At 39.1% G+C, this 25,659-nt stretch overlaps 2 protein-coding genes and 1 pseudogene across 4 annotated transcripts; 2 read left to right on the forward strand and 1 right to left on the reverse strand.

Moving 5' to 3' along the window:
- Window positions 1-1,216: 1,216 nt before the first annotated feature.
- LOC110050104 (uncharacterized) lies at window positions 1,217-24,247 on the reverse strand. 3 transcript variants are annotated; one of them, XM_089291690.1, is made up of 10 exons: window positions 24,076-24,247; window positions 20,584-20,805; window positions 19,502-19,570; window positions 15,629-17,579; window positions 14,608-14,704; window positions 12,670-12,751; window positions 2,624-2,694; window positions 2,335-2,433; window positions 1,804-1,944; window positions 1,217-1,460 (listed from the first exon to the last, which is right to left on the reverse strand). In XM_089291690.1, exons 3-10 carry the CDS (start codon window positions 19,555-19,557, stop codon window positions 1,411-1,413), a joined length of 2,547 nt encoding a protein of 848 aa, XP_089147816.1. In that variant the 5' UTR covers window positions 19,558-19,570; window positions 20,584-20,805; window positions 24,076-24,247; the 3' UTR covers window positions 1,217-1,410. The 3 variants fall into 3 exon arrangements, with proteins under 3 accessions (XP_089147816.1, XP_020611652.2, XP_020611643.2); XM_020755993.2 differs by having other exon boundaries at window positions 15,629-17,576; window positions 20,584-20,852; XM_020755984.2 differs by having other exon boundaries at window positions 20,584-20,852.
- Window positions 5,646-6,686, forward strand: LOC149118208 (uncharacterized; annotated as a pseudogene).
- Window positions 8,176-9,658, forward strand: LOC149118209 (uncharacterized). Its single transcript, XM_089283147.1, has one exon. It carries the CDS (start codon window positions 8,486-8,488, stop codon window positions 9,656-9,658), a length of 1,173 nt encoding a protein of 390 aa, XP_089139273.1. The 5' UTR covers window positions 8,176-8,485.
- Window positions 24,248-25,659: the final 1,412 nt, after the last annotated feature.

Genomic DNA, 25,659 nt, shown 5'->3' on the forward strand with positions numbered 1-25,659 from the left:
CTGCAATGAGCTGTGGTTAGTTCGCAAACGATCAGAGGCACCCCAAGTCACTTAACATTGTTTAGTTGAATCCTCTCTTTGCTTATTGCCCAACATAAAGGAAACAAAATCATGTGATGAGGAAAGGCTGAACAAACACAATCCCGCGACTTGAAAAGGCTTAATTTCTGATTTGTTCATTGCATGCTGTTTCCATAACACTTCTATTTGACTGACAGCAACTGTCACAGAGTATTACCTTCCCTGGTAAAGAGAGAGCACTTTTTTTACCTGGAATATGTCCTTGGAACACACTAGTGTTGTGCAAGTCTTTGCGACCAATTGTTTTTGATAACAATCAAAATATTACTTGTGACTTGTACTTGTTGCTACGAGACAAATGGGTTTGCAGAAATGTGATAAAATTAGACAATACAGTGTTGATGGCAGACTGCAGAGATTTATGTTTGAAAATGACAATATTAACCCAAGAAGGAAGTTGAGGGCTTGTATGCTATTTTAGAACAAAACATTTACAAGAGCAACCCTATAAGCCCAGTGGCAGATCTAGGGCAGGTCCCCCCCACCCCCACCCCCACCCCCACCTCATCTTGGGTGAAAAAAAATCACAGAAAGAAGAAAAGCCATCAGGGCAAGCAAGCAGGTCTGGATCTCCCACTGAAGCCAATATAATATTGCAGACAGCATGAGTTTACTTGATAAGAATAATTCTCATCAAGTAAACTCATTGCTTGGAGCTTGCAAATTTGCATTGAGATGTCATTCCTTGAGGATAGACATATTTATGTCTGCAAACATTTTGCAATTTAACTCAAAGAACAAAGAAACAGCTTCCTTTCCCAATCTCAAATCACTTTGCATTTACTTGTTTCTTTACCGAACTCTTAGTTTCTAGAGTTTTCTTCTAGAAAACAACTAAAGTCAAATTCAAGCACAATGGTTGTTTCATTAGGCCAGTGCTTATTTCCAGTTTATGTAGCATGCTACAACTAAGAATATTTCAATCCCCCCTTGCCTATGCAGGCCAAAATCAGCCTTAAGAGAGAAAACTACTCTTGAAATCCAGCCCAAAAAGAAGTAACAGGAAAAAGCTGCTAAATCCAAACGTAAGCTTAGTTTTGGAACTTTCTGATAGATTAATACAGCTGTTACTAAGGTTAGCAAAGAGAACTTGTTTTAACACGCCTCACGCAAATACAAAATGTGCCTTCGTATATCAACTCCATAGTTATCTCACTGAGATATTTTATTGAAAGAGCATGTTGACATGGATGCATAAAAAAAAGAAAAAACACTTGCTATAAAATGAGAGATAGTTCTTTAAAATACCAGACTGTTCAATATTATTAAAAATAACTTACAATACTTGAAATAATGTTAAAAAGCATTTTAAAATGTTCTTTAGTGACTTTAGTCTCCCCATATCTGGGCTTTCTGGATCTTCTCTTGTTGCCTTTTGCCTACGGAAAATTAAAAACCATTAAGTCACACAAACTCCTTTGACCTTGAGGCTCCGTTTTAAACCCTGTGACCTCCATATTAGATCACTGTCGCTATAGCAATTGTCCATGAGCTACAGGGCAGAAAAGGAGCACGTTCTAGATGCTTTGGTAGGAATTGGTGGCAAAAGAGAAAGGACAAGTAAAAATTGCAAAGAATATGAATTTTTTAATATTTACTCTCAAGTTTCCTTTTCATTAGTTGTTGTGCTGAGTGGTTCAACATTCTTAGTTTTCTGAGTTCTCCAAAAACTGCCCTGGCCAGCTAATGAATGTTAATAACATAACGCTAACTCAGTCTTACTTTTTGCCTCCTTGATTTTTTCTCTTTCCTTGACCCTCTCCTCCCTGGTCATTTTTGACCTCATTCCTAGAGCACCTGTTACTAGCCTATCAGCTAATAGCTTACTGGTCTGTGGTCTCTCCCTATAGGGCTGCAGGAACTCTGAAAAAACAAACACTCATGTCAGTGGTTTAGTACATTAACCGTCTATGTACAGTTATAACTAAGTACAGGTCACGATTGCACTCAGGCCCATACTCAAGGAGTTTATCCAGGACAAAAAGTATTGATTTTCTGCCGGCTGGATTGCTTGTCCATCAAAGTATATCCAGGATTTTGTAACATCACCTCATGTTTACAAATACCCAATTTACACCAGGTGTCACAAATGCTAAACATGAGACTTCACGAGATGGTGAGATATTTTCAAAGATCCTCTTTGGCAATGAAGTGTACTTAACAAAAAGCAGTAATGGCAAACTTGGTTTGAATTGTTTCTTTTAGAACCTGTATTTGTAAGCCTACCCACAGGCCAATGTTACAATCTCCTACCAGAACAATAATGTGCCTTCTTCTTTGACTCTATTGTCCCTTCACTGACTGGCCTGAGTTTCATTACTGGACCTGAGCATAACTGTATAGCATCTTGTGCTGTCAACAGGTTTTAAAAACAATAAAATAAAACAGTTATAACAATTGAAGTGAAAGTAGTGCAAACTGTTTTCTTCCCACCTCAAATTCAAAAAGAACACTACTATATGTAAAATACAAATCAGATGTAATCAAAGAGCTCCAATAAAAACTGCTGTTTCGACTGGTACAGAGCAATTATTTATCTAACCTGCATGACGACTTGCAAAGATTGCCAGAGCATGTGTGTCATCTACCCATTTGATGTCAAACCCTTTGCTCCTGAAATAAATTTAATTTACAAAATTGAATATAATTATAACCGAAACCAACCCTTCCATTGAATAACAACATTATAAAAATGAAATCTATGACTTTCAAAGCTTTGATTTGACTCAGAAGATTACACCAAAGAGCACCATGTAGCACAAAATTTTTGCAGAAGTTTAACGTTTCAGATCGGCAATTTTCTTTATTTTGTGGGAACTAATTTTGCAGCTGTGAAAGACTGGTTTTCTTGTTGGGCATAATTTTTGTGATGTTGCATGTTAGTTGAACTACAAGATTTTCAGTTTCTTTATTTCAATACTGAAACAACATGCAGAGATGTAAAACACAGTAATCAGTGTCACATCTTGCCCTTAGTAGTGTGGCTGATTTATATAGCACCTTCAAGTTTAACATATTTAATTAATTTTTCAGCAGCTACACCTGTTAAGTGTATGCACCAAGGACAACTCTTATTTCTGAATGGTTTGTTTTAATTGCATCATTTTGTTTCAGAATGAAAGAAACATTTTTAAGAAATAGCATCAACAAGATCCTCTGATGTTTGTATGTATAATTTCACCAAAGGAGTAAAATTTTTGCAGGAACTTTTCACACAGATCATGGAAAAAATGTAAAAATTGAAATTGAAAAAATGAGAACCCAGAAAAATTTTGTGCCACACTGACAGTCTGCACTGCATTTTTGCTTGCTGACCTGAAAGTCAAATCTGATATTCCTGATCTGAATATAAAAGTAATTTAACCTAAATAAATACTAATAACAGTTTTAAGTTTTCTAGACAGATTACACAACAGTAAAATTACCAGTGAAAAAAGTATTAATAATAAAAACATTAGCTGGATTGACAATATCATTTTTTCAATATTAACTACATTTTAATTAAGAAATTAAAAACATTTTCTGTTTTTCTATTGAGTTATAGAAACACATTCAAGTGGAATATTAAGAGAACAAGTAAATGTGCTGTGGGAAGACGAGGTGACAGGCGAGTGTTCCACTGACAGCTTTTTTTCAAGAGTTCACCCAAGCTTTTACGAGTGTTTCAATATAAACAATTTGATTATGAGCTTGAGATTTCTATCATGCATAGAAATTGAGAGTGAATAATCTAATTGTTTTAGACTAGTATTAATCTACTAGCCATTCAAAACTTTATCGAAATCCTCTTCACAGACACTTCGAAAACGCCAGGAAGCGGCCAGTATTTTGTTAGCAAGGGCACACTGCTATGCTACTCACTATCTATCACAGAATAGATAGTGGGAAGCATAGCCAATCAGAGAACGGCATTTGTGATAGAACACTAGTAGATTTATACTAAAACTCAATACAGACTACAGAAAATGTTTTCTACCTTTCTTTAGAAAACAGCTCAAAGGAAATAATGAACAATTTGACTATGACGACTTTTCTGTGTTTCTATCGAGCTTTAAAAAGATGATTTTTAACCAATCAGTGCACATACTTTCTCTGGGCTTTTTTCACATGTCCTTTAATTCACATAAAAACTAGACTAAGCTTGCCAAGGTGAGAGCATCAATTACGTTAAATGAAAAACCAACAATAGATCACAAGGGTAAGAAGTAAAGCTGACACTGAAATGACTTGTTGCAGTTTTGAGCAGTTTTCACTGGGTGTCAAAATTAATTCACATTTACTTTGGGGCTGGGTCGCACTAGACCGAATTCAAGCCAATTTTGTTTGTATAAGTAATAAATCTGTCAACAAGTAGCATAAAATAAGTGCCACCCCCAGTTTAAAAAAATTGCCAAATTTTTGTGATGAGCCAAAATTTCGCCAATCTTCAAAGAAGCCGAACTGCTGCCTCGGAGGCTTCCAAATTTTGGCAAAGCAAACAATGTTGTTTTAGTTACCATTTAACTGTCATATTTCTTAAAACATGTCTGGATAAAATTACGGTGAGAGAATAACTTTGATGGCTAGTCCAGTTTGGTGCATGAGATAGCAGGACAAAATCATTTTTTAGCCGGCTCATCTAACGCTTTTTACAGTTATTTCAATGTAAACAAGAGGCATTTTTATTCAAATTCTTACGACTTGTAACCTGGATCCGGTTACTGGCAGTAATTTGAAGAGATGGCTTCAGCGAGATAATTTTCTTCGATGGCAAGTGGTGCAAGCAACAACACAAACAAAAGCTGAGCAAAATCTGCTCGTCCAATCATGGGCCGAAAATCACGAGTTGCTGTAGAGCGGAGAGAAGAACATGCAACGCGGAGAAACATCTGCGAAGAGTTAAGCTCTCGCATGTGATCTAATAAATCACTTAATTGAGAAAAATAGATCTTGTGACGTATATTTCACTCAGTACCATTTTGGTTCCAACATGTTGGTCTAATGCGACCGCTGCCAAAATTTGGAACATGCGAAATTTTTGCCAATTATTTCCTCGCCAAAAATTGGAAATATTTTAAACAAACAAAATTGGTTCTAGTGCAACCCGGGCCTTGGTCAGCCATAATTACTATGCTAAGCATCATCCAATTAGGAGTAACTGCAAAACCAATCTTTTTTTCACTCACACACATTACCCTGCTCTTAAAGTGTATATGACACAAAAATTTTTTTTAAGTATTTTCCTTCCTTGATATATGTAATAAATGAATAATGTTTTGAAAATGCAAAAATAATAATAATAATAATTTGTGGACACGAGGGAATTTGGCTTATTGATTTGTGTGTTTGCGGGAGATTTTGGTTATGTCATCCTTGGTTATGTCATCCTGTATCCTTTGTCTTTTTTGTTTTTCTATTCTAGCATAGTTTTGGTTTCACGCTTCTTTGTTTAATATTTATGTAAATTTAGGCTTACTACATTCAGGTATAAAAAGATTTTTGCTCTCTCTCTATTCGGTTTTCGGTTTTCGGTCAATAAAATGTTTCTTGTGAACATTTTTGGTAGCAGAGTGAGGTTCCAAATCATGTCAGTGAACAGCGAGCATAGCAAAGCATTGGACAAAGGAGAGGAGTGAATTGAGAACTTAAAGCAGGAAAAAGCGAAGGACAAATCGGCATTTACCAGAGTAAAGAACAAGTTGTTGTACCTTCTAGATGAAGAAGATAGTCCCAGCCGGCGGGAAGTCAAACAAGTTTGTCAAAAACTTTGCGAAGTACAAGAACGCACCATGGAAACAATGGAGAAATTATCACAAGAGTATTTACGTATCAAAGAAAAAGAGAAACGGAAAAAGCTGGGAGACGAAATGGACAAACTAGAAGCAGAATTTTCCGAAGCTCATGACAAGGCACAAGAATATTTGGACAATCGGAAGGACAAATTATCAAGTTTGGCAACTGATGCATCGGAAAATACTTGCCGACGCCAAATCGAAGAAAGCGTACAACGCAAAAGCGTGGAAAAGCAAATTCAAGAGGATCAATTCAAGCTGGAACAAGATATCACTCGTTCTAAAGAAGATTTAGAAGAATTTAATCGTCAATATCGTAGTTGCTTATTAGAAGAAGAACAGCTTCGAGATTTGAAAGAATCACCGGAAAAGTTTAAACTTGGAGGGCTGAAAACAACAGCGTTTTACGAGGAGAAATCGACAGAGAATCGCTCAAGTACGCTATCACTTGGCCAGGATATGTGGAAACAACTCAAGCGTGTTTCAATTCCCGTATTCAATGGAGATAAAAAATTGTACAAAGGATGGAAAACAGCATTCATGGCATGCGTTGACAAAGCGCCCGCTACACCTGAGTACAAGTTGCTTCAGTTACGTCAATATTTATCAGGCGAGGCACTTAAGGTCGTGGAGCCTTTAGGACATTCTGCAGCGGCTTATGAGGCGGCCAAGGAAAGATTGGAACGAAAGTTTGGTGGTAAAAGATGTCAGATCACCCTACATTTAGAAGAGTTAGAGAACTTTAGACCACTTCGTCCTGGATTGACAAAGGACCTCGAGAGATTTGCAGATTTACTTGACGTAACTGTGGTCAATCTAAAAGAGGCCGGTTGACATGATGAGTTAGGAAACGGATCGCTTTACCTCAGTTTATGTAAAAAATTGACGGAAGGAATGTTAGCGCAGTATCATCGGTGGATTTACGAAAATGGCCGTTGGCAGTCAGTAGAAACACTGAGAGAGTTCATTATCCAAGAGTCGGAATTCCAGACTGTGGCATCTGAAACCATTCGAGGTTTGAGCAAATGTGGGAACAAGAAAGATAATGGACTGACTTTCTTTGGCAATACGAAGCAGTCATCAGGAAACCAGAGAAAAGTTGGATTTCTGCCATGCAAAGTCTGCAGTGGTCATCATGGAGTTTGGTGCTGTGAGAAATTCAAAGCTATGAGTCTTCCAGAGAGATGGGCAGCTGCTAAGAGCCTAAAACTGCGCTACCATTGCCTAGGAGGGGACCACAGTGGAGAGGCGTGTGTCAGATCGAGGATCTGTGGAATAAACAGTTGTCAGAAAACTCACAACCGATTGTTGCATCGAAACCCTGTGCTGTCAGAGCGAAGTGATCAGGTGAACTCTCGTGATCAGCGGGAAACAGTTCAAGGGCCATCAGATGACACCCAACCTGATGCAGGCAGTGAAACAAATAATGGCATAGAGAGAAATCCAGTGGTCTTTTCTCCTCCCCAGGAGCCAGTTGAGCAGCTTACAGAGAGGTCACACACCACAGTGACTACACATGGCGTTCAACCAAGATTTGTGGCACTTCGGACCGTACCGGTGTTTCTAAAGAACGGCCATCGTAGAATTAAAGTGAACGCGTTACTGGACGAAGCATCCACTAAAACATATTTAAATGCTGACGTAGCTGCTGAATTGGAACTTCAGGGAGAACCCCAAAAAGTGACAGTTAATGTTTTAAATGGCCAGACTGAAACCTTCGAGACTATGCCAGTTGACTTCGAGCTGGAGAGTATGAATGGTAATGTGGTGACCAAGATGAGTGCATTCACGGCAGAATGAGTCACTGGAAGTATGAGAGTTATTGACTGGGAAAAGCATGTTGGCAAATGGTCCCATCTGAAAGGAATACAGTTTCCAGATCCTGGCAAATGCCCAATTGTGGACTTGTTAATCGGAGTCGATTACGCGGAGTTACACTACTCATTCAAGGATGTTCGAGGCCAGCCCAGAGAACCAGTTGCCAGGCTTACACCATTAGGATGGACTTGTACTGAAACTGTTAGTGGCCTCACAGGGGGTGACCTACAATCAAACTTTGCGCAAACGTATTTTGTACGAGAACAGTCAGACACAGATGAGATTAGCACCCTTCTTCGAAAATTCTGGGAAATCGAGAATTCTATTTTGTCATGTGAATGTCACGTTGTGAATCATGACGAACAGTGTACGTTAAAGAGAGTTGAAAAATCCCTTAAGTACGTTGATGGATGATATCAAGTGGCAATTCCATGGAAGGAGGAAGATCCCAAACTACCAGACAACTATGGCATGGCGCTATGCAGATTGTGCAACACAGAAAAGCGGTTACTGAAAAGCCCAGAGATAGCAGAAGCCTACTCAAAGAATATTATTCAATATTTGGAGAAGGGCTACATTTGCAAGATCGACCCAGCTGAGGAGAAACCATCAAGGAAATGGTACCTGCCACATTTCCCCGTTGTGCGACCCGACAGAGCCACAACTAAGACTCGAATCGTATTCGACGCTTCCGCGAAGTGTAACGGAATCTCTCTTAATGACATCATCTACCAAGGTCCAAAATTGCAAAGAGATCTGAACGATGTTTTGCTTCGATTCAGAAGACGCCCCGTTGCATTTGTGACATCGCAGAGATGTATTTGAGAATTGAAGTCGCTCCAGAAGACCGATCATGTCAACGATTCTTATGGAGATCAATGGATCAGCAGAAAGAGCCAGAAGAGTTTCACTTCAACCGAGTGGTTTTTGGAGTTAACTCGTCGCCATTTCATGCCCAGTTTGTCTCTCAATTTCATGCTGAGAAGCATAAAGGTGAGCTGCCCTTAGCTGCTGAAACAGTGTCCAAGTCAACCTATATGGACGACAGCATGGACTCAATGTCGGACGATAGTCAAGGTATTGAGCTGTACAAGCAGCTAGAAGAGCTGTGGAACAAAGCTGGAATGCACACTTGTAAATGGATGTCCAACTCTACCAAGGTACTAGAAAAGATACCAATCGAGGACAGAGCCTCAGAAGTCGACATAAACGAGGATCCTCTACCAACGGTGAAGACACTTGGAGTCATGTGGCTACCAGAAGAAGATGTGTTCATGTTCAAGGCAAATCCGCTTGAGGAAACCTTTCAGTTTACAAAACAGAATTTCCTGAGAAAGATTGCCACATTATTTGACCCAATTGGTTTCTTAGCACCATTTACCATTAGAGCGAAAATCATGATGCAGGAAATGTGGACCGCAGGACTTGAATGGGACGAGCTATGCCCAGGAGAGTTGGTCAACAAGTCTCAAGAATGGTTCTGTGAGTTGGAAGAATTGCCAGTGATCAAAGTTTCTAGATGTTTACCATTTGGCCCAGAACAAGTTGCACTCTCAGAAACTTTGCATACATTTGTAGATGCATCGCAAGATGCGTATGGTGCTGTTATCTATTCTAGAGTTGTCTATGAGAGTGGATCGGTGTCGACACGCTTAGTCGCAGCCAAGTCAAAAGTTGCTCCACTAACGACAACAAGTATTCCTCGTTTAGAACTGTTGGCGGCAGTCCTGGGACTAAGACTTACTGAGTCTACTTCCAGAGTTTTCAGTGGTGCACTGGGTCAAGCAGTCTTTTGGTCTGACAGTATGAACGTTCTGTGGTTGCTTAGAGGAAGAAGTCGGAGATTTAAACCCTTCATAGCAAATCGTGTGGGAGAAATTCAAAGTTTGATGAATCCAAAACAGTGGCGCTACGTTTCAACCCATGAGAATCCTGCTGACTTAATTACAAGAGGCATGAGAATATCAGACATGACCAAGGAGGAATAGTGGTGGAATGGTCCCGATTTCCTTCAAAAAGAAGAACCATACTGGCCTGTCAATCGAATTGAAGCAGATTTAGTTACAGAAGAAAAAGAAATCAAGAAAAAGGCTCAAGACTGACAAGACAGCTTACAAGCAAGAAACGAAGACTGGGCAATGGTTTCAGTTCACGATGATGATCAGTTGTGGCGTCTCGACCCAAAACGCTTTTCAAGTTGGTTAAGGTTGATAAGAGTTCAAGCATGGGTGCGTTGTTTCATAGACAATTGTAGAAGTTGCAAGAGAGAAACTGGAGAATTAAAGTTGGAAGAAATCGAAGATGCTACGTTTCAGGCGATCAGGAGTGCACAAAGGAAGGTGTTTCCCGATGAGTATTTAGCACTTCAGAGACAAAGAGAGCTTCCAAAGAAGAGCAAGTTGCTCGGATTACGACCATGGCTTGACAAGGAGGGTCAAATGAGATGTGATGGATGCCTCAAGTATGTAGAATTCCTACCACATGACGCTCGCTTTCCGATAATTTTACCCCGGAAGAACTGTGTGACGAAGTTGATTGTCAAACATTATCACGAGAAAGGGAATCATGCGGGAGGCACAAATCAAATGTTGGCGACTTTATCGACACGCTTTTGGATCATTTGTGGTCGAGAAGAAATTCGTGAATGGGAGAAGGAGTGCAATGAATGTCGAAAAAGAAAAGCTAAGGCTGCAAAGAAAGTCATGGCTCCTCTCCCACAGATCAGACTTCGATCTTCCTTGAGAGCCTTTGCACAGACTGCCGTGGATTTTGGAGGGCCATTCGTCACCGTACAGGGAAGAAGGACACGTAGACAAAAACGTTACTTGTGCTTGTTTACTTGCCTAGCGTCCAGAGCAGTCCATCTGGAAATGGCCTATGCACTTGACACCGATTCATTTTTGAATGCTTTCTACAGGATGGTCAACCGCAGAGGCCTCCCAAAAGAGATGTCATCTGACAATGGAGGAAACTTTGTTGGAGCTAACAAGGAGTTATGCGATTTGGTCAAAGAGCTGGACCAAGAGAAAATTACTAAATCAACGGCAAACCAAGGTGTAAACTGGAAGTTCAACCCTCCACTTGCACCTCACTTTGGAGGCGTTCATGAAACTATGATCAAAGCAGCAAAGCGAGCAATACATGCTTTTCTGGGCAATGCAGATATTACAGACGAAGAGTTAACAACAGCTTTTACTGGAGCAGAGGCACTTCTGAACTCAAGACCACTGACATACCAATCGGCTAATCCAGAGGATGATGTTCCACTCACACCGAACCACTTCCTTTTCGGTCAGATCGGCGGACAATTTGCACCAGAATCAGTAGACCACACCGCTTTTAACCCAAAAAAAAGGTGGAGAAGAGTCCAGGAATTAGTGAGGCATTTCTGGCATCGATGGATTCGGGAGTGGATACCTGCTCTTAACATCAGAAGGAAGTGGCTGACTACTGAGCGAGATCTTCAAGTCGGGAACATCGTGTTAGTCATTTCACCTAATACACCGCGAGGACACTGGCCCCTTGGTCGAATCACCGAAGTTTTCCCAGGAAAAGAGGGGGATGTAAGAGTGGCCAAGGTTCAAGTCAGAAGGAATGAATTGACCAGACCAATTTCAAAGTTGTGTCAACTGGAACTATCATGAATTATTTCCGGAGACGCAAAGAGGAACTAACTTGAGAAGTGATTGTAGAAGTGATTGCAGTGAATGATGATGACGAGAATGAACAAAGAACTTTTGGACTTTAGTAACTTTTAAAACGTTGAACTGACAGGAACACTCCCCTCGTTATCGACATTATCGTTAAATTGATATGCTATGGCATATCAATGAGGGGGAGAAATGGACACGAGGGAATTTGGCTTATTGATTTGTGTGTTTGCGTGAGATTTTGGTTATGTCATCCTTGGTTATGTCATCCTGTATCCTTTGTCTTTTTTGTTTTTCTATTCTAGCATAGTTTCGGTTTCACGCTTCTTTGTTTAATATTTATGTAAATTTAGGCTTATTACGTTCGGGTATAAAAAGATTTTTGCTCTCTCTCTATTCAGTTTTCGGTTTTCGGTCAATAAAATGTTTCTTGTGAACAATTTGGATGATTTTTTTGCAGCCAAAATACAGCCAACTTCCCTATAAAAGTGTCCCGGGAAACTGGGGATGAGAATTGTGTTTGTGACATCATGATAACGTTGCTGTCGCGGGAAGCCACCTTGTCATCTCTCTTGCACATGGCTTCAAATGTGCAAGTGATTTGCTAGCTAGTAACGCTAATTTTCGACCTGCTCCATTTCCCTTCACTTTCAGCCATATTGTTTTGTTTATCAAACACAGTGACATCACAGACGTAAACCATGTGACATTTTGGCTGTGCGATCTCTGGGACAATTTCAACATGAAAGTAACGCGTCTTTTGAACGAAAAATGGGGTTTCAAAATATTCTCACGATCTAAAACTTTACAACCGTTTTTCTAATATTATTAAAGACCAGAATCAGCGGAAAACAAAATTGAGTCATATACACTTTAAGGTTAGATACATATCCCGTAGGAACTTGTCATACCTTTTAGGGGTCAAAGAGTGGTTTTGTTACCTCTTAGGGTATTTGGCCTCAAAAGGTCAACAGTGGGAGCTTTTGCGGTTACCTTTTAGAGCACTGCACAGAAAAAGTATGTCAGGAGATAATGTGTAGTTTTCGAATTGGCACCTCTTAGGGGTGAAAATGATTTCAAGCCATGCCTACAAAGCAGGATCTTGGTATCTCTTAGGGGTACTGGATTGGTTTTTATTCCTGGATCGTTTGAGTATGTTATTTGTGGTCAATTGGTCAGTGAGAGTGATCACTCATTTAGCTTTGGTTTTATGGCACTCAATTGAAAACTACTGTAAGCTGTACATTGATAGCCTGCATGACTTTGCCACATGAAACAAATCTGAAATGGTGGAATCTGGATTGGTGGAATCTGAATTGGTGTCTGAACACAGGTTATACATTGATTACCTGAAGGAACTTAGAGCCTGCATCAAGTCTTGTGTTGTTAAGTCTGAAGAAAAGTTGTAGATTTCTAATATATGTCCAAACTCTATGGAGTAATCATGTACAGTGTAAGTCAGTGTCAAGAATACAAACAAGGGTACACTAAAATGAACCTCATTCCCAGGCTCTCTCTCCTCTGCCTGACTTGTTCGTTGGGAGAAAGACCCTGGTTGCAGCTGGTCACATGACCACCCAGAATCTGGGTAGTAAAAAAAATCTGTTGGATGGGAGGGGTGGCAGAGTGTTTTGATTGTTGGTGTGACAAACTTTGTGGGTTTCAAAACCTCGAGCAGTCGCTAAAAACTACCCGCTTTATCAGGGTTCAAAGTCAAATTTTGGCGATGAAGAGTGCTACATTATTGCTGCCGTCTCCAAAATATAGAAGACTTTCATTCACAAAGAAATTCGGCAGCCTAATGAAGCACAAATTGTTCGACGGTTAGCACATGTAAAATGGCACTAACCGAATCGAAGTGAAACCAGTGGATTAGTCTCTTGAATCTCTGAATTTGGAGGTAATTTATTTTCTTCTTTGTACAGTATTTTTGATGTTAAAAAGTATTTCCGTCACACAACTGATAAGCCGAGTATTCTGACTTGCATTTGATTTACAGCAATGTAAAATGATTTACAGTTTTGTTGACATAAGCTTGCACTTAAATTTCATCTGCATCAGGTTTTTGGAAGTATATATTCAGACAGATGTTTAAACATGGTTCCTTGGCATAGTCGAGAATTATATTTTGCAAAATGGTAAACAAAACACCACTTTATATAGCGAACAATGTTCTGTGAGTTAATTCAGACAACATGAAACAGCAAAACAGTTTTACCTCTTAGTAATTTGACCGGCTGGAATTGAAATCAGAGTGATACTTCAATATGATGGTTGTAAAAAATGTAATTATTTCATTTGACCTTAGTGAAGCTTAAAATAGGACTGGAGAATTTCAAAGGTTTATTTGCCCGTGTGTGGTTAATTTAGCAATGATCAGCAATTGCCTTTCTTTTGCTTTAGTTGAGATCGACAAAAGTTATTTGTTGACTCTACCCTGGAGGAAAAGTTTGTGTCACAGGTGGTCATGTGACCAGCCACAACCAGGGTCTTTCTCCCAAGAACAAGGAAAGCAGAGGAGAGAGATCCTGGAAATGAGGTTGCAAAATAGTGGACATTAAAAATAAATAATTAAGAAATATTGCATAATGAGTTCAAGATTTTGCAGTGATAGTAAATGAGGCCAAAGGTCCAATTTGCTTCAAACAATGATTTCAAATTATACTAATAATTTCTCTAACGCATTTAATTTAGTATAAGACTGATAATGGTTTCCAGCATTTTTCAGCACTTTGTCTTTTATGGGTCATTTCAGTCTACATGTTCAATGATGGTATCAAAGAAAATGCCCAAACAGATTGTTTGTGAGTTATATAAGCCCTCTAAGCTAGATTAAGGAAAAAAGCATCAACTGAAAAGGAGTGGCAGTGTTACAGACCATCAATTGAAAGTAGTTTGAATTGTTGCAACATGCTGGAAACTGTTGTGAGCAACCATAAACTTCATGCTTCAGTGCAATAGTGCAAAATGTGAATTGTTACTTGAAACTGACATCTGTGTTCATTCAACGGTGTTGAGGTTTCAAAATTGATATAATCGTAAATTACGCCTTTCCTTAATAATTGTTCTTGGGAAATTTATAATTTTATCTGTAAATATTTATCAAATCCTCCTCCAAAACTTTAAAGAAATGAGAATTCCCCCAAAACATTACCACTCAAGAGGCAATCTCTGGTTATTGCACAGAGAAGACCAAGTGTAATTTATAGCTCAGGCAATCAGATTGCAGCATCTGAATTAGTATACTACGGTAATAGGTGTAGTAACACTCATATTCAAAGACAAACCTTCATCATCCAATTCAATTTGCCTTGGCTTGAAAGAGTAGTAGTCAAACTGAGTCTTGTGAACTTCAGGATTGGCTATTCCTGTTAACCTTGAGAGCTATTGGGACAAGATCAACGACAACTATGAAATTATTATCAATAGTATTGTAGTAATGAAACAAATGTACACCAGTCCTGTAACTAAAACTTCCAATCATGCAAGTTTTCACAATCTGTTACTTTTTCTCATTCTGTAACTAAATTCCTTTGGGTGGTGAATCTAGAAGAAGGGATCATCTCCACTCCAGAACTCCCTCCCACACCCCCTTTCTTCTGTGTGGCTAAAATTATGCAAGAAGGAGTGCTAAATGTGGGTTGAGGAAATTCAGTCAATATTTTTTTAATAATCTCAGAGGGTAGCTCTTTACCCACAAAAACAGGAGAAGAGGAATGGGAGGCAGAAGGGTGATATAGTTGGGGAAGAAGGTTAGAAGGCTGTAAATTGGGAATTTGTTGTTTAGGGTCAGGGTCAAGAAAGGGTTGCTAAGTTCATCAAAAAACAACATTGTGTGATTCCAGAAAATATCCAAGCCCACCTCATAGAAAGTCATTGGAAATTCTGAGGGGATGTGGGTCCAAAAACCAAGACTCTTAAGCAAAATATGAAGCTAAACTGAAATTTCCAGATGAGCAATTCAAACCAAAAAGTCTTCCATGGGGAGGGTATCGATATTCTCTCCAACAACACAGTAGGGCTGTTATTAATCTTCAACTGTATCTTAGTAAATACACAAAATTTTCGATGATTTGTTCTCTGCATGCCTATTTGTCATACAATTGGTGGGCAATCATGTGGGTGTCCAATTACATGTACAGGTATCCAATTACCATTTTTTGCGATTGGGTAAATGTAATAATATTGGAGATCTATACCATTCATAGTACCTAATAAAATACTTGCCATGAAAAAACACTAATTTAAAAATAAAGTACTACACTTCTTTTACCTAAATTTCAATTTAGAGACATACAAAAATCATACCTCCTCAAAGTAATCTGGATTTAGACAATCTCCACTCTCATCAAAATTTGATTCCCAGTTGTCATCATCATCATCATCATCATTGTCGTCTTTTGCGCTGAAAGATTCTCCCGTACACAAAATGTCTGCCACCAATTTTTTCCCAGTAACTATATGACATGTACTGGGAACTTTCTTATCCTGTTCCTTTGCTGATTGCACTTTAGATTTTGATTTCTTCTCCTCTTCAGAGTCTAAGTTCACTTCTTTGTCAATTTTATCCTTCAAACTTTTCTTTTCCTTTTTTCTCTTTTTTTCTCCCTTCTCTTTAGATTTTATCTTGTCCTCTGTCTGTTCTTTAGTTTTAGTTTTCTTTCCTTTCTTCTTCTTAGATGTTTTTTGTTGCTCTGTTTCAACTTCACCAACATTTTCATTTAATTCTGTTCTCACTAACCCTGAAGCATCCTCAATAGTTTTAGGCAGTGTTTTAATTTTCTCATTGTTTGAATCAATTGAATTCCTACTTTCCGACTTATTGTTTTCAGATTCTAAATTCTCATAATCAATTGAAGAGGTGAGATTAACAACATCTGAAGTGACCACTGCGCTGTTCTTAGAATTCACAGCATTTTCACACACAGCCATTGAAGCCTCTTTTGATGTTCTCAATTCTGCCTCCTCAATGATTTCATCGTTAGTGACCACTGCGCTGTTCTTAGAATTCACAGCATTTTTGCACACAGCCATTGAAGCCTCTTTTGATGTTCTCAATTCTGCCTCTTTAATGATTTCATCGTTAAACAATTTTGATTGACTGCCAATCAATTCACATGTTGCAACATCTTCTTCATAATGTTTTACAGCATGTGTTAGTGCCTCTTCGTGAATGAAAACCCCACTTCCAGGCAATGTTAGAGCTCTACTGCTTCCTTTGTTCTCACAACCACTTTGAAATGTCTCCTCATTCCCATTCCGACTTTCATCCTGTTCAACATTGTCTTCACCATCAAAACCAACTGTTGCACAATCAGCTACTACTGCTTCGGAATCTTCAATTGTTTTTATCACGGAATCATCTTGAAAAGACTGATTTTCAGTTCCAAGTGAGTTTGATTCTTCTGTCCTGGCCACCACTATGGAGGCATTTCCACAGTTCGTTTCAGATTTTACCATAGCTTGATTTTGATTGCCGGGTATAGTTACATTTTCTGTCAAAGGTTTTTCCTTCGCGTAATCACAAGTTTTGTCTTCAAATGTTGAAAGACTCTTATCCACATTGTAATCACCTATTTTGGTTGTTACCAATGGAGTCTGAGAAATACCACAGTTCACATCTACATGTACATCTTTCTTATGATCGGTTTCACCATAGCTAGATTCTTTTTTAGAAATGGTGCATAAACTTTGATCATCAGTTATTTTCTGCACAGTTTTTTCAATGCTTTTATCTGTTTCATCCCTGATCTGTGGCATTTCATCAAATTCTTTGACAAGAGCATTACTAGTTAGTTTCTCAGATGTTGTTACCACTGGATCACTGTCATCTTCTATCATGTTTTCCCTATTTGACTCTTTGTTTTCACTCCATAACTGCTCATCGATAAACAGATGTGATGGCCCATTTGTATGTTGTACAGTTGTATCAAAAAAGATACTATCTGTTCCCTCTGTGTTACTATCAACTTTTCTCTCAGAAGTGGAAAGTATACTGTGGCAAGCTGATTCATATGTTTGGGTTTCATGCACAGCACTCCTAGGTTTGATAGAATCGCGGCCATCTTTTGGAGTAAATAAGGTGCTGGTCTCATCATTATTACTGTCTTTATGGCTCTTTGAAATTTCTCTGTTTTCTGATTTGTTTTCTGCACTGTTTACAGTACTTTCTTTACTTGCATTTTCCTTGAGCTGGTCACACTTAGCTTTTCTCAATGCTCCTGGAACATACAGTGCCTGGTCAGGCCGTCTTGGTCTCCTACAACAATAAATTGGAGGACTTATTATTAAAAACAAGAGCCTTAATCAATAGTTGTGGTTTCTATCTATGCTTATAACTCTCACTGATTTCATTACAGTAACTATGAAGCAACTTCAGTATTTAATGAACATCGCTCTTGTTTTACCATAGGCTATCTTCCCCTCCCCCCCCCCCTTGCTCCCAGCACAACCCCCTCCCCAATGTTTTGTTAGGTTGATCTTAAAGTTTATTCATTTCCATTTGCTGCCTTGGGTGCAGAAAAGCACTGCAGGAGTATAAAATTCTTGACCCAGAACACAACTCAATGACCCGGGCAGAGCTCAAACCAGACCACTTGATCCAAAATTTGTCACTCTAACCATCAGCCCACCGCACCTCCCTTGGTGTGGGAGGAACGGTGGCCTCATGGTTAGTGCGCTCATCTCTGGATCGAGTGGTCCAGGTTTGACCCCTGGCCGGGGACATTGTGTTGTGTTCTTGGGCAAGACACTTCACTCTCACAGTGCCTCTCTCTATCCAGGTTTATAAATGGGTACCAGAGAACTTGATGCTTGGGGTAACCGTGGTATGGACTATCACCCCATCCTGGGATGATAGTCATTCTGTGTTCTATCTATTTTATGAAATGTCTCCAGTAAAAAGGAATTATATAGAGGATATAACACAGTGGCACGAAGATATGAATTTTAATAATTGATAATTATTATCAAATGGTTAAAATAATACATTATGAACAAATCTTAGGTCTTAGCCTGTGTAGCCTCCAAGGTTTTTGAATACACATAAACAAGAGAAGAAACAGGTGCCAGGCTATATAAAGAATCACACCCCTCCTACCACAATCCTACCCCATCCCAATTCCTAACCTAGTTGGTTGATTTCCCCTGTTCATGTTTTTATTTTTCCCAAGCTCCCCACAAATATATATAAGAGCCCAGAACAGGCCAGTGGTTTTTAGTGCGAAGTACTATTGAGGTTAGAAAATTGGGAAAGATACTTCAAGTAAGCAAAATGCTAGTTCCTGATCAAAAACGTGGCCCTCAGATGTCAATATTTTCATCAGCTGGACACAATATGATGACATACTAAAAGACCACAACCAAACCTGTTAAACTTCTCATTGTTAACTCCGTTAACTTCATGTAGGGGTAGCTGGGGGCGTATATGAACTCCCCTGCAGGGTAGGCGAGGCAAGTGGCCCTTGAAAATACTAAGAAATTGCCTCTTGCCCACTCCCCAGAGATTTCTTTGGTACCTATTGTGTTTTGGTCCTTTGCATATTTTAGGGGGTAGGGGAAAGTTTTGTTTTTTGATCAAAACATCGAAACTAAAGATGGTGTCATGTGTCATAGTTTTCTTCTAGACAGCAATATTCTGTACTTAGAACCAAAACACACCTTTAAAGGGATCAAAATAGTAAGGAATAAGCATCAAGAAGACTTGACCAATGGTTAAGAGGGTGATAATGACTTAGAAACAATGATATCATCCTTCGGATTGCAAGAAGGTCTGAATCAAAGGTCTTCCTGAATACATACAAACCAAAACTGCGTTACAGAACACTGTGGACAAGCTTAACATGAACTTTCAACCAATGTATCGCTTATTAAGATTAGCATTCTCTTCTAGAGGAATTGTTTTGGTGTTATTTATATATTAAACATTTCAGCTGACTTTTGCATTCTCAACAGATCAACAACAACAATTATTTGGAAAGCACAAAAATTGATATAATTTTGGAGAACGCTTATATACAAGTCCCTACTTTTCATGAACACGATCTTTATGTCTTTCATCTATCTATTATTATGCAGCATTATAGATATTAGCCTTATCGCTGCCATTAAGTGAAGTTTGCCAACGCACTTTCCGTTCGCAACCGCTCATTCAGTCTGGCTGTCAACCCTAACATATATTACCTGCCTCTTCCTCTTCCAAAAAAAGTCTTTTGTGAGGTTGAAGGGGAATGTGCCATCTTATCTGGATCTCTGAAATGAGCCAAATTTAGTCTGAGATTAATAATAATATATAGATTTAGGCCAGTCTAAAAGCGTAGCTCCTAGGCCGGGTTGCTCAGGGCCCGATTAAGCTAACCCAGGAAAAGGTAGAATTTTGATTTGAGTTTTGTAACTTTACAGGTGAGTGAGGTTTTCTGTATATTGTTTGGCCTTCTGTTTTGAGTTTTAATAATCACCATGTACACAAAACAAAGCAGCAAAAAAGCATTTGCATAGAAGAAAAAGTTATAATTCGGTTAACTTTTAATCCTGGGTTAGTGTTAACTGGCTTCCGAACAATCCTGCCCTGTTTTCAACAAGTTAACCTGGGATGAGCCCGCAATCCAATTGAAAACCAGCACTTGTTCAGCAGTCAACTTAAAAAATACACGCAATCTGTAAACTTGAGCCCGTGATATGGTCACGAGATACTGGTCAGCAGATACTTTGTTTTGACAGATATCAATTGACCATAACATGGATGTCCAATATCAAAGAAGTACACAGTAAACCAAGGCTGCATGTCTCTGTCAACCAATTATTTGGAGTATGGCCGCCATGTTGCGCGACTTCGTCGTCATCGTCATCGCCATTGTGCGTACATGCCCACGAGCAATACCGCTAGCCATGATAACCATGAGAAAATCAACTCATGGGTTTCCTTGTCTTTCCTATATGAGTATGGGGCTCCACTTGGCAGCCCTTTGGGCCGCTGGAGCTCCACTATTATAATGACTTTTTAGCTTGATAATGCCCTACTTCATTGCAAGTCTGAATTCATGCCATTTCTTGTAACTTTTGTTCTTTTCTTTACTTTGGTATTTGCACAAACAATTGAGAAATTATAAAGAAAACTTGGCGAATGTGAGATTACCCTAGTCTAGCGTCACCTATCACTTTCCCATTTAATATTCCTTTAACCATTGGTAATTATTAATAATAGGACCAACAGACTTCCGAATCTGACTGCAGCTATGATATACAAGGTGTGTTCATTTCTGTACCTTTCAGGAGAAAAGTAAACAACAGTTCTTCTCTCCCGTCCCTGTCCTACGGACACTGTCTGAAGCTTGGAATTTTGTCCTACAAGCTCGTGAATGAGGAAGCGATAATGAGCACTCAGAGGAGGAAACACAAGAACACTATTGTCTCCACAAATACTCCAAAATTCTGCTAAGTCTTCTTCAACTTGCTCCAAGAATTTACACTCAAGAGCTGATCTGTATCTGCCATCAAAATGGAAAACCATCGGTCATTTTAATTCTTCATCAGCCTATAATAAAGAGATTTTAAACATTATTAATGAGTTGCCAATTTCAAATTGTTCTCTTCTCTCGTGGCCAGAGTTAAAGTATGCAAATCTGATGGACTGGTAGCCTCCTTCGCAGATGCTCTTTAACATCTTTTGGTGTTCACAATGAACTTCCACTATGTCCCACCAATCCAACACATCCTTTTGGCATAAAAGGAAACAGAATTTCATGAGCAAAACTATATATTTGCCATCAAATACATGCAGCACACGCAAAGGCTTTGACGGCCATCCTTTTCAAATCACAATGTTACTAAAGAAAGGAGTTGTCCCTTGATTTTAAGGCAACTCGTTCAAATTCTCCTCTGGCCAGCTATCCCATATGATGTCAAATTCTCTATCCCATTAATTAACCATTATTTACTGATCAGAAGTGGAGGTGAACAGTGCTGGATATTTACTGAGCTGACACCAAGGTGAATAATTGTTTTAATAAATATATACTGGTACTTATTTCACTTAAACTGATAAATGGTCAGAAATTCCAAAATCTCTGCTTGCAGGTGAATAGTACTTTGCTAATCACCTCGGAGTTAAGGTGGCCAAACACAGTTTTCGTGCGTGCTTTTGCCGATGCAATTCAGCGTGCACACAAGGATTGGAAAAACAACAACAACAACAACAACTTTTATTATGACTCGCATATTTACAATTTTACAGAAAGATATACACATTAAGTTAAGAAAAGCTTGACAATAGCAACAGCGTGAACCCGCAGGTAGCCTGGGCTAAGCTAGGCGGGCCACATCTAAAACAAATAATTATACAGTCAATAGAGCGATCCAGTGATCATTTTATTTACTCAACACTTGCACTATCTGTGCTATTTTCCTCTATATTTGAACGCAGTGTATTGATGGCTTTAGTCTTTTATTACAAAGATATATTAGAAAGGGTAACGATGCAAAGAACCCAGCAATTCTCAGCTTTTTCTTTGTTACCAAAAAAACCCAGTTAAATGCAGCGCAGTTGCTCGCAAAATTGAGACCAATGAATGAGTTGCCAGTAATCGGATACCCGTGTTTGTGCGAAGAACTCTGGGATCGTCAGGGGGCAAACATTGCTAGTCGCTAGAAGGAAATGTATGGCGAAAAGTTGTTTCGAGGTACAAGAAAACGATTTTTGAGAGAGATCAATGCTTTCTCGCTGTCATTTTTATTGCGAATGGATTTGGGCAATGTTGATATGTGGAATATGTAAGTTTTTGTTTGAATAACCGTATAATCATCATCATTTATCCGTTCTCCAAGTGGAGAATTGGGCCGTAAGCTCTCTGCCTCCAGGCTGTTCTGTCCTCCGCAGCCAATGCTGCTGCTGCCCATGTCCTTAAACCTTCCTTTTCCGGCTCCCTTTCGACAGTCCTTCTCCAAGTCTCGCACGGTCAACCCCGTTTATAACCGTATAATATGTGACAAAATCTACCGATAAACACTGTTGCTTGCGTGAGGTTTATTGTGAAATTTACATCGCGTTATGGTCTGAAAATATTACAAAATTAATTAGGTATAAATCGAGAGGAAATAACCCAGTAAAGCCTTTTAAGTCGTGTACAGGCTTCTTTTGGCTTATTTGAAAGCTCGGTCATTCAAGTAATACTGGAAATAAGCCCGCTGGTGATCATTGTGCTGTCTGGGGTTGATTTAATGACAAATGAGTCCGCGTGACTCATGCTGTGTGGCTACTATGTTGCTCAAAGCCTTTGTTTTGCTTTTACAAGCACATATTTCAGTGATTTTCCTTTTCTATAACAGATCAAGGGTGGCTTCTTGAATATATCTCTGAGTGTTGGTCTTTAAAAGTGCCATTTTACGTGATTATCCTTTCCAAAGTTTGGTATTGACGGTTGAGTGAAATTGCCCGACACAAAGGGTAGCTGTTCCTTCTGCAATTTTCGATTTCTGTTTTAGAGCTTCTTTTCTGTCTTTATATTTAACTTCTCGGAGGGTCTTTTCTACCATTTGCTCTGGGTAGCCTCTCGAGATCAGGAGTGTATTGAAATTTTCAATATTCTTCAATGTATTTCACAATAAACCTCACGCAAGCAAAGGGAGTTTATCGGTACATTTTATCGCTTATTTCACAGTTACTCAAACAAAAACCTACATTTTCCATGTATCAACATTGCCAAAATCCATTCGCGATAAAACAATGGCGAAAAAGCGTTGATCTCTCCCCAGAACCATGTTTTTGGGCGTCGAAACAACTTTTCGCCATACATTTCCTTCCAGCGACTTGCAATGTTTGCCCCATGACGATCCCAGAGTTCTTTGTACAAACACGGTTATCCGATTACTGGCAACTCAGTCATTGCTTTTGCAGAAACTTGCCGATTTCTAATGCCCCAGTCGTTAGAATTTCAAGAAATTTGGCAAAAAAAAAAATAGTTCAGAAACCACATGAATGATCTGTCACAAAAAATCTAATTTTTGACATAAGGAATTTTTAACAATACAGAACATGCAGTGAAAATGTCTTACGGCGAATTACAAAAATCGTCTATGTCAAAATTTTATTAGAATAGTGTTGACGGAAGGGATTTAATGTCAATTTGTAGTAGGCAAATGATGAAAAAACTCTGACTGGATTTTTTTAAATAAACAAAAACCATTTTTCAAGCGTTGTTTCTAACCAGCTCCGTTGCCATGGCAACAGCACACACCTTAGCCAAAATGGGAGAATAAACCCTTCTGTTGTTAACCTTGACTCTTGCAGAAAACGGCCGCCAAAGCATAAATAGCTTAAAACTAATGGTGAATTAGGCATAGGCACTTGACAACTGTGTTCGGCCACCTTAACCAATCAGAATGTATGAAAAGCACTATTTACCAAGTAAGTAGACTACTAACAAACTCCAGCTTCTCCGGGAATATCAACGAGTAAAATGACCAGCCAGATATATGCTTGGGGAGGTGATCGATACAAATAGTTATCATTTCAATGTTTATTTCCTCATAATATAGAGCGAGAGGGAAATTATTGACTGACTACGTGCAAAAAATAAGCTGAAACCTCGATAAGTTCCTAGCTATAGAAAAACGGAAACCTTTACCTTCAGCTTACATTAAAAACCCGAGACCTTTGGTGTAGGGCATCACCACCGTTGAAAATATAAGTAAAAGTGAACTTAAGTATACGCTCAAATGTTATTTAAAATAATCCCCGATAGCAACGTTTCGATACTCACCTCAGGCTTTGCTTAGTTTGTGAAGGGAAGCGATCGGTAGAGACTATTTCAACGATATCTCACTGATCTATTTGGCCCTGAACTGGCTGCCGTTACAAGGTAGATCACTTTAGAATAGGACTACCAAAATTCCAAGGGAACTTTGGACGCCATTTTGTTGTCTTTTCACGAGAGGTACGTCATGTAATCAGTATTGTAGTGTATTTGTTCACTGATTGGTCAAGCGGGAAACTAAGTTACCTCTTTTACAACACTGATTGGTCAAACCGGGAACTAAGTTCCCTGTTTTAAAACACTGACTGGTGAAGAAGGGAACTAAGTTCCCTGTTTTAAAGCACTGAATGGTCAAGATGGGAATTAAGTTCCCAGTTTTAAAACACTGATTGGTCAAACCGGGAACTAAGTACACTGATTGGTCAAGACGGGAACTAAATTCCCTGCTTTAGAGCACTGATTGGTCCCGGTGATTGGTAAAGGCAGGAACTAAATTCCCTGCTTAAGAGCACTGATTGGTCAAGACGGGAACTAAGTTCCCTTTTTTAAAACACTGATTGGTCAAGACAGGAACTAAGTTCCCTGTTTTAGAACACGAAATTGGTCAAGACGGGAACTAAGTTCCCTGTTTCAGAGCACTGATTGGTCAAGATAAGAACTAAGTTCCCTGGTTTAGAGCACTGATTGGTCAAGATGGGAACTAAGTTCTCTGTTTCAGAGCGCTGATTGGTCAAGATAAGAACTAAGTTCCCCGTTTTAGAGCACTGATTGGTCAAGACGGTAATAAGTTCCCTGTTTCAGAGCACTGATTGGTCAAGATAAGAACTAAGTTCCCTGTTTCAGAGCACTGATTGGTCAAGATAAGAACTAAGTTCCCTGTTTTAAAACACTGATTGGTCAAGATAAGAACTAAGTTCCCTGTTTTAGAGCACTGATTGGTCAAGATGGGAACTAGTAAGTTCCCTGCTTTTAAAACACTGATTGGTCAAGACAGGAACCAAGTTCACTGTTTTACATGTGTAAGGAACTCATTGGTCAAGACGGCAACTAAGTTCCCTGTGTTAAAGCACTGATTGGTCAAGCCAGGAACTATAAGTTCCCTGTTTTAATGCACTGATTCAGTCAAGATGGGGACCAAGTTCCCTGAAGTTAAGCAATCCCTGTTCTATGCAACGATTGAATTGGTCAATACGAAAAGAAACATCCTTGTTTTAAAGGGCTGACTGTTTAAAACAGAAAATAAGTCTGCACTTAATACGCAGAACACTTAAATACAGCATTAAAGAACTCACTGGACAATAAGGGAAGAGCCTCCCTCATAAGCAATTTAAATTTATCCAAATTATACAACACCTACTCCTGGGGGGGTACTCCCAATAATGGCCTACACGGCGAGGCTCTTCCCAGGAGGGGTATCTTTTCAGTCCTCAGGTATATAAAGGGGTCAGGATTTCAGAAGTTGAGGTATATAAAACGGAAGGGAAATCTGCCGCCTGATGCACCTTATGGCTGTATAATTTAATTTATGAAGCCCTACATGAAAATGACAATATTTCCTTTTTTGACGATTTATTCGTAATAGGGGGCAGT

This window comes from Orbicella faveolata, unplaced genomic scaffold (genome assembly GCF_042242905.1).
Source record: "Orbicella faveolata isolate gen_17 unplaced genomic scaffold, um_ofav_v1 contig_1, whole genome shotgun sequence".
In the NCBI taxonomy this organism is placed as follows: Eukaryota; Metazoa; Cnidaria; class Anthozoa; order Scleractinia; family Merulinidae; genus Orbicella; species Orbicella faveolata.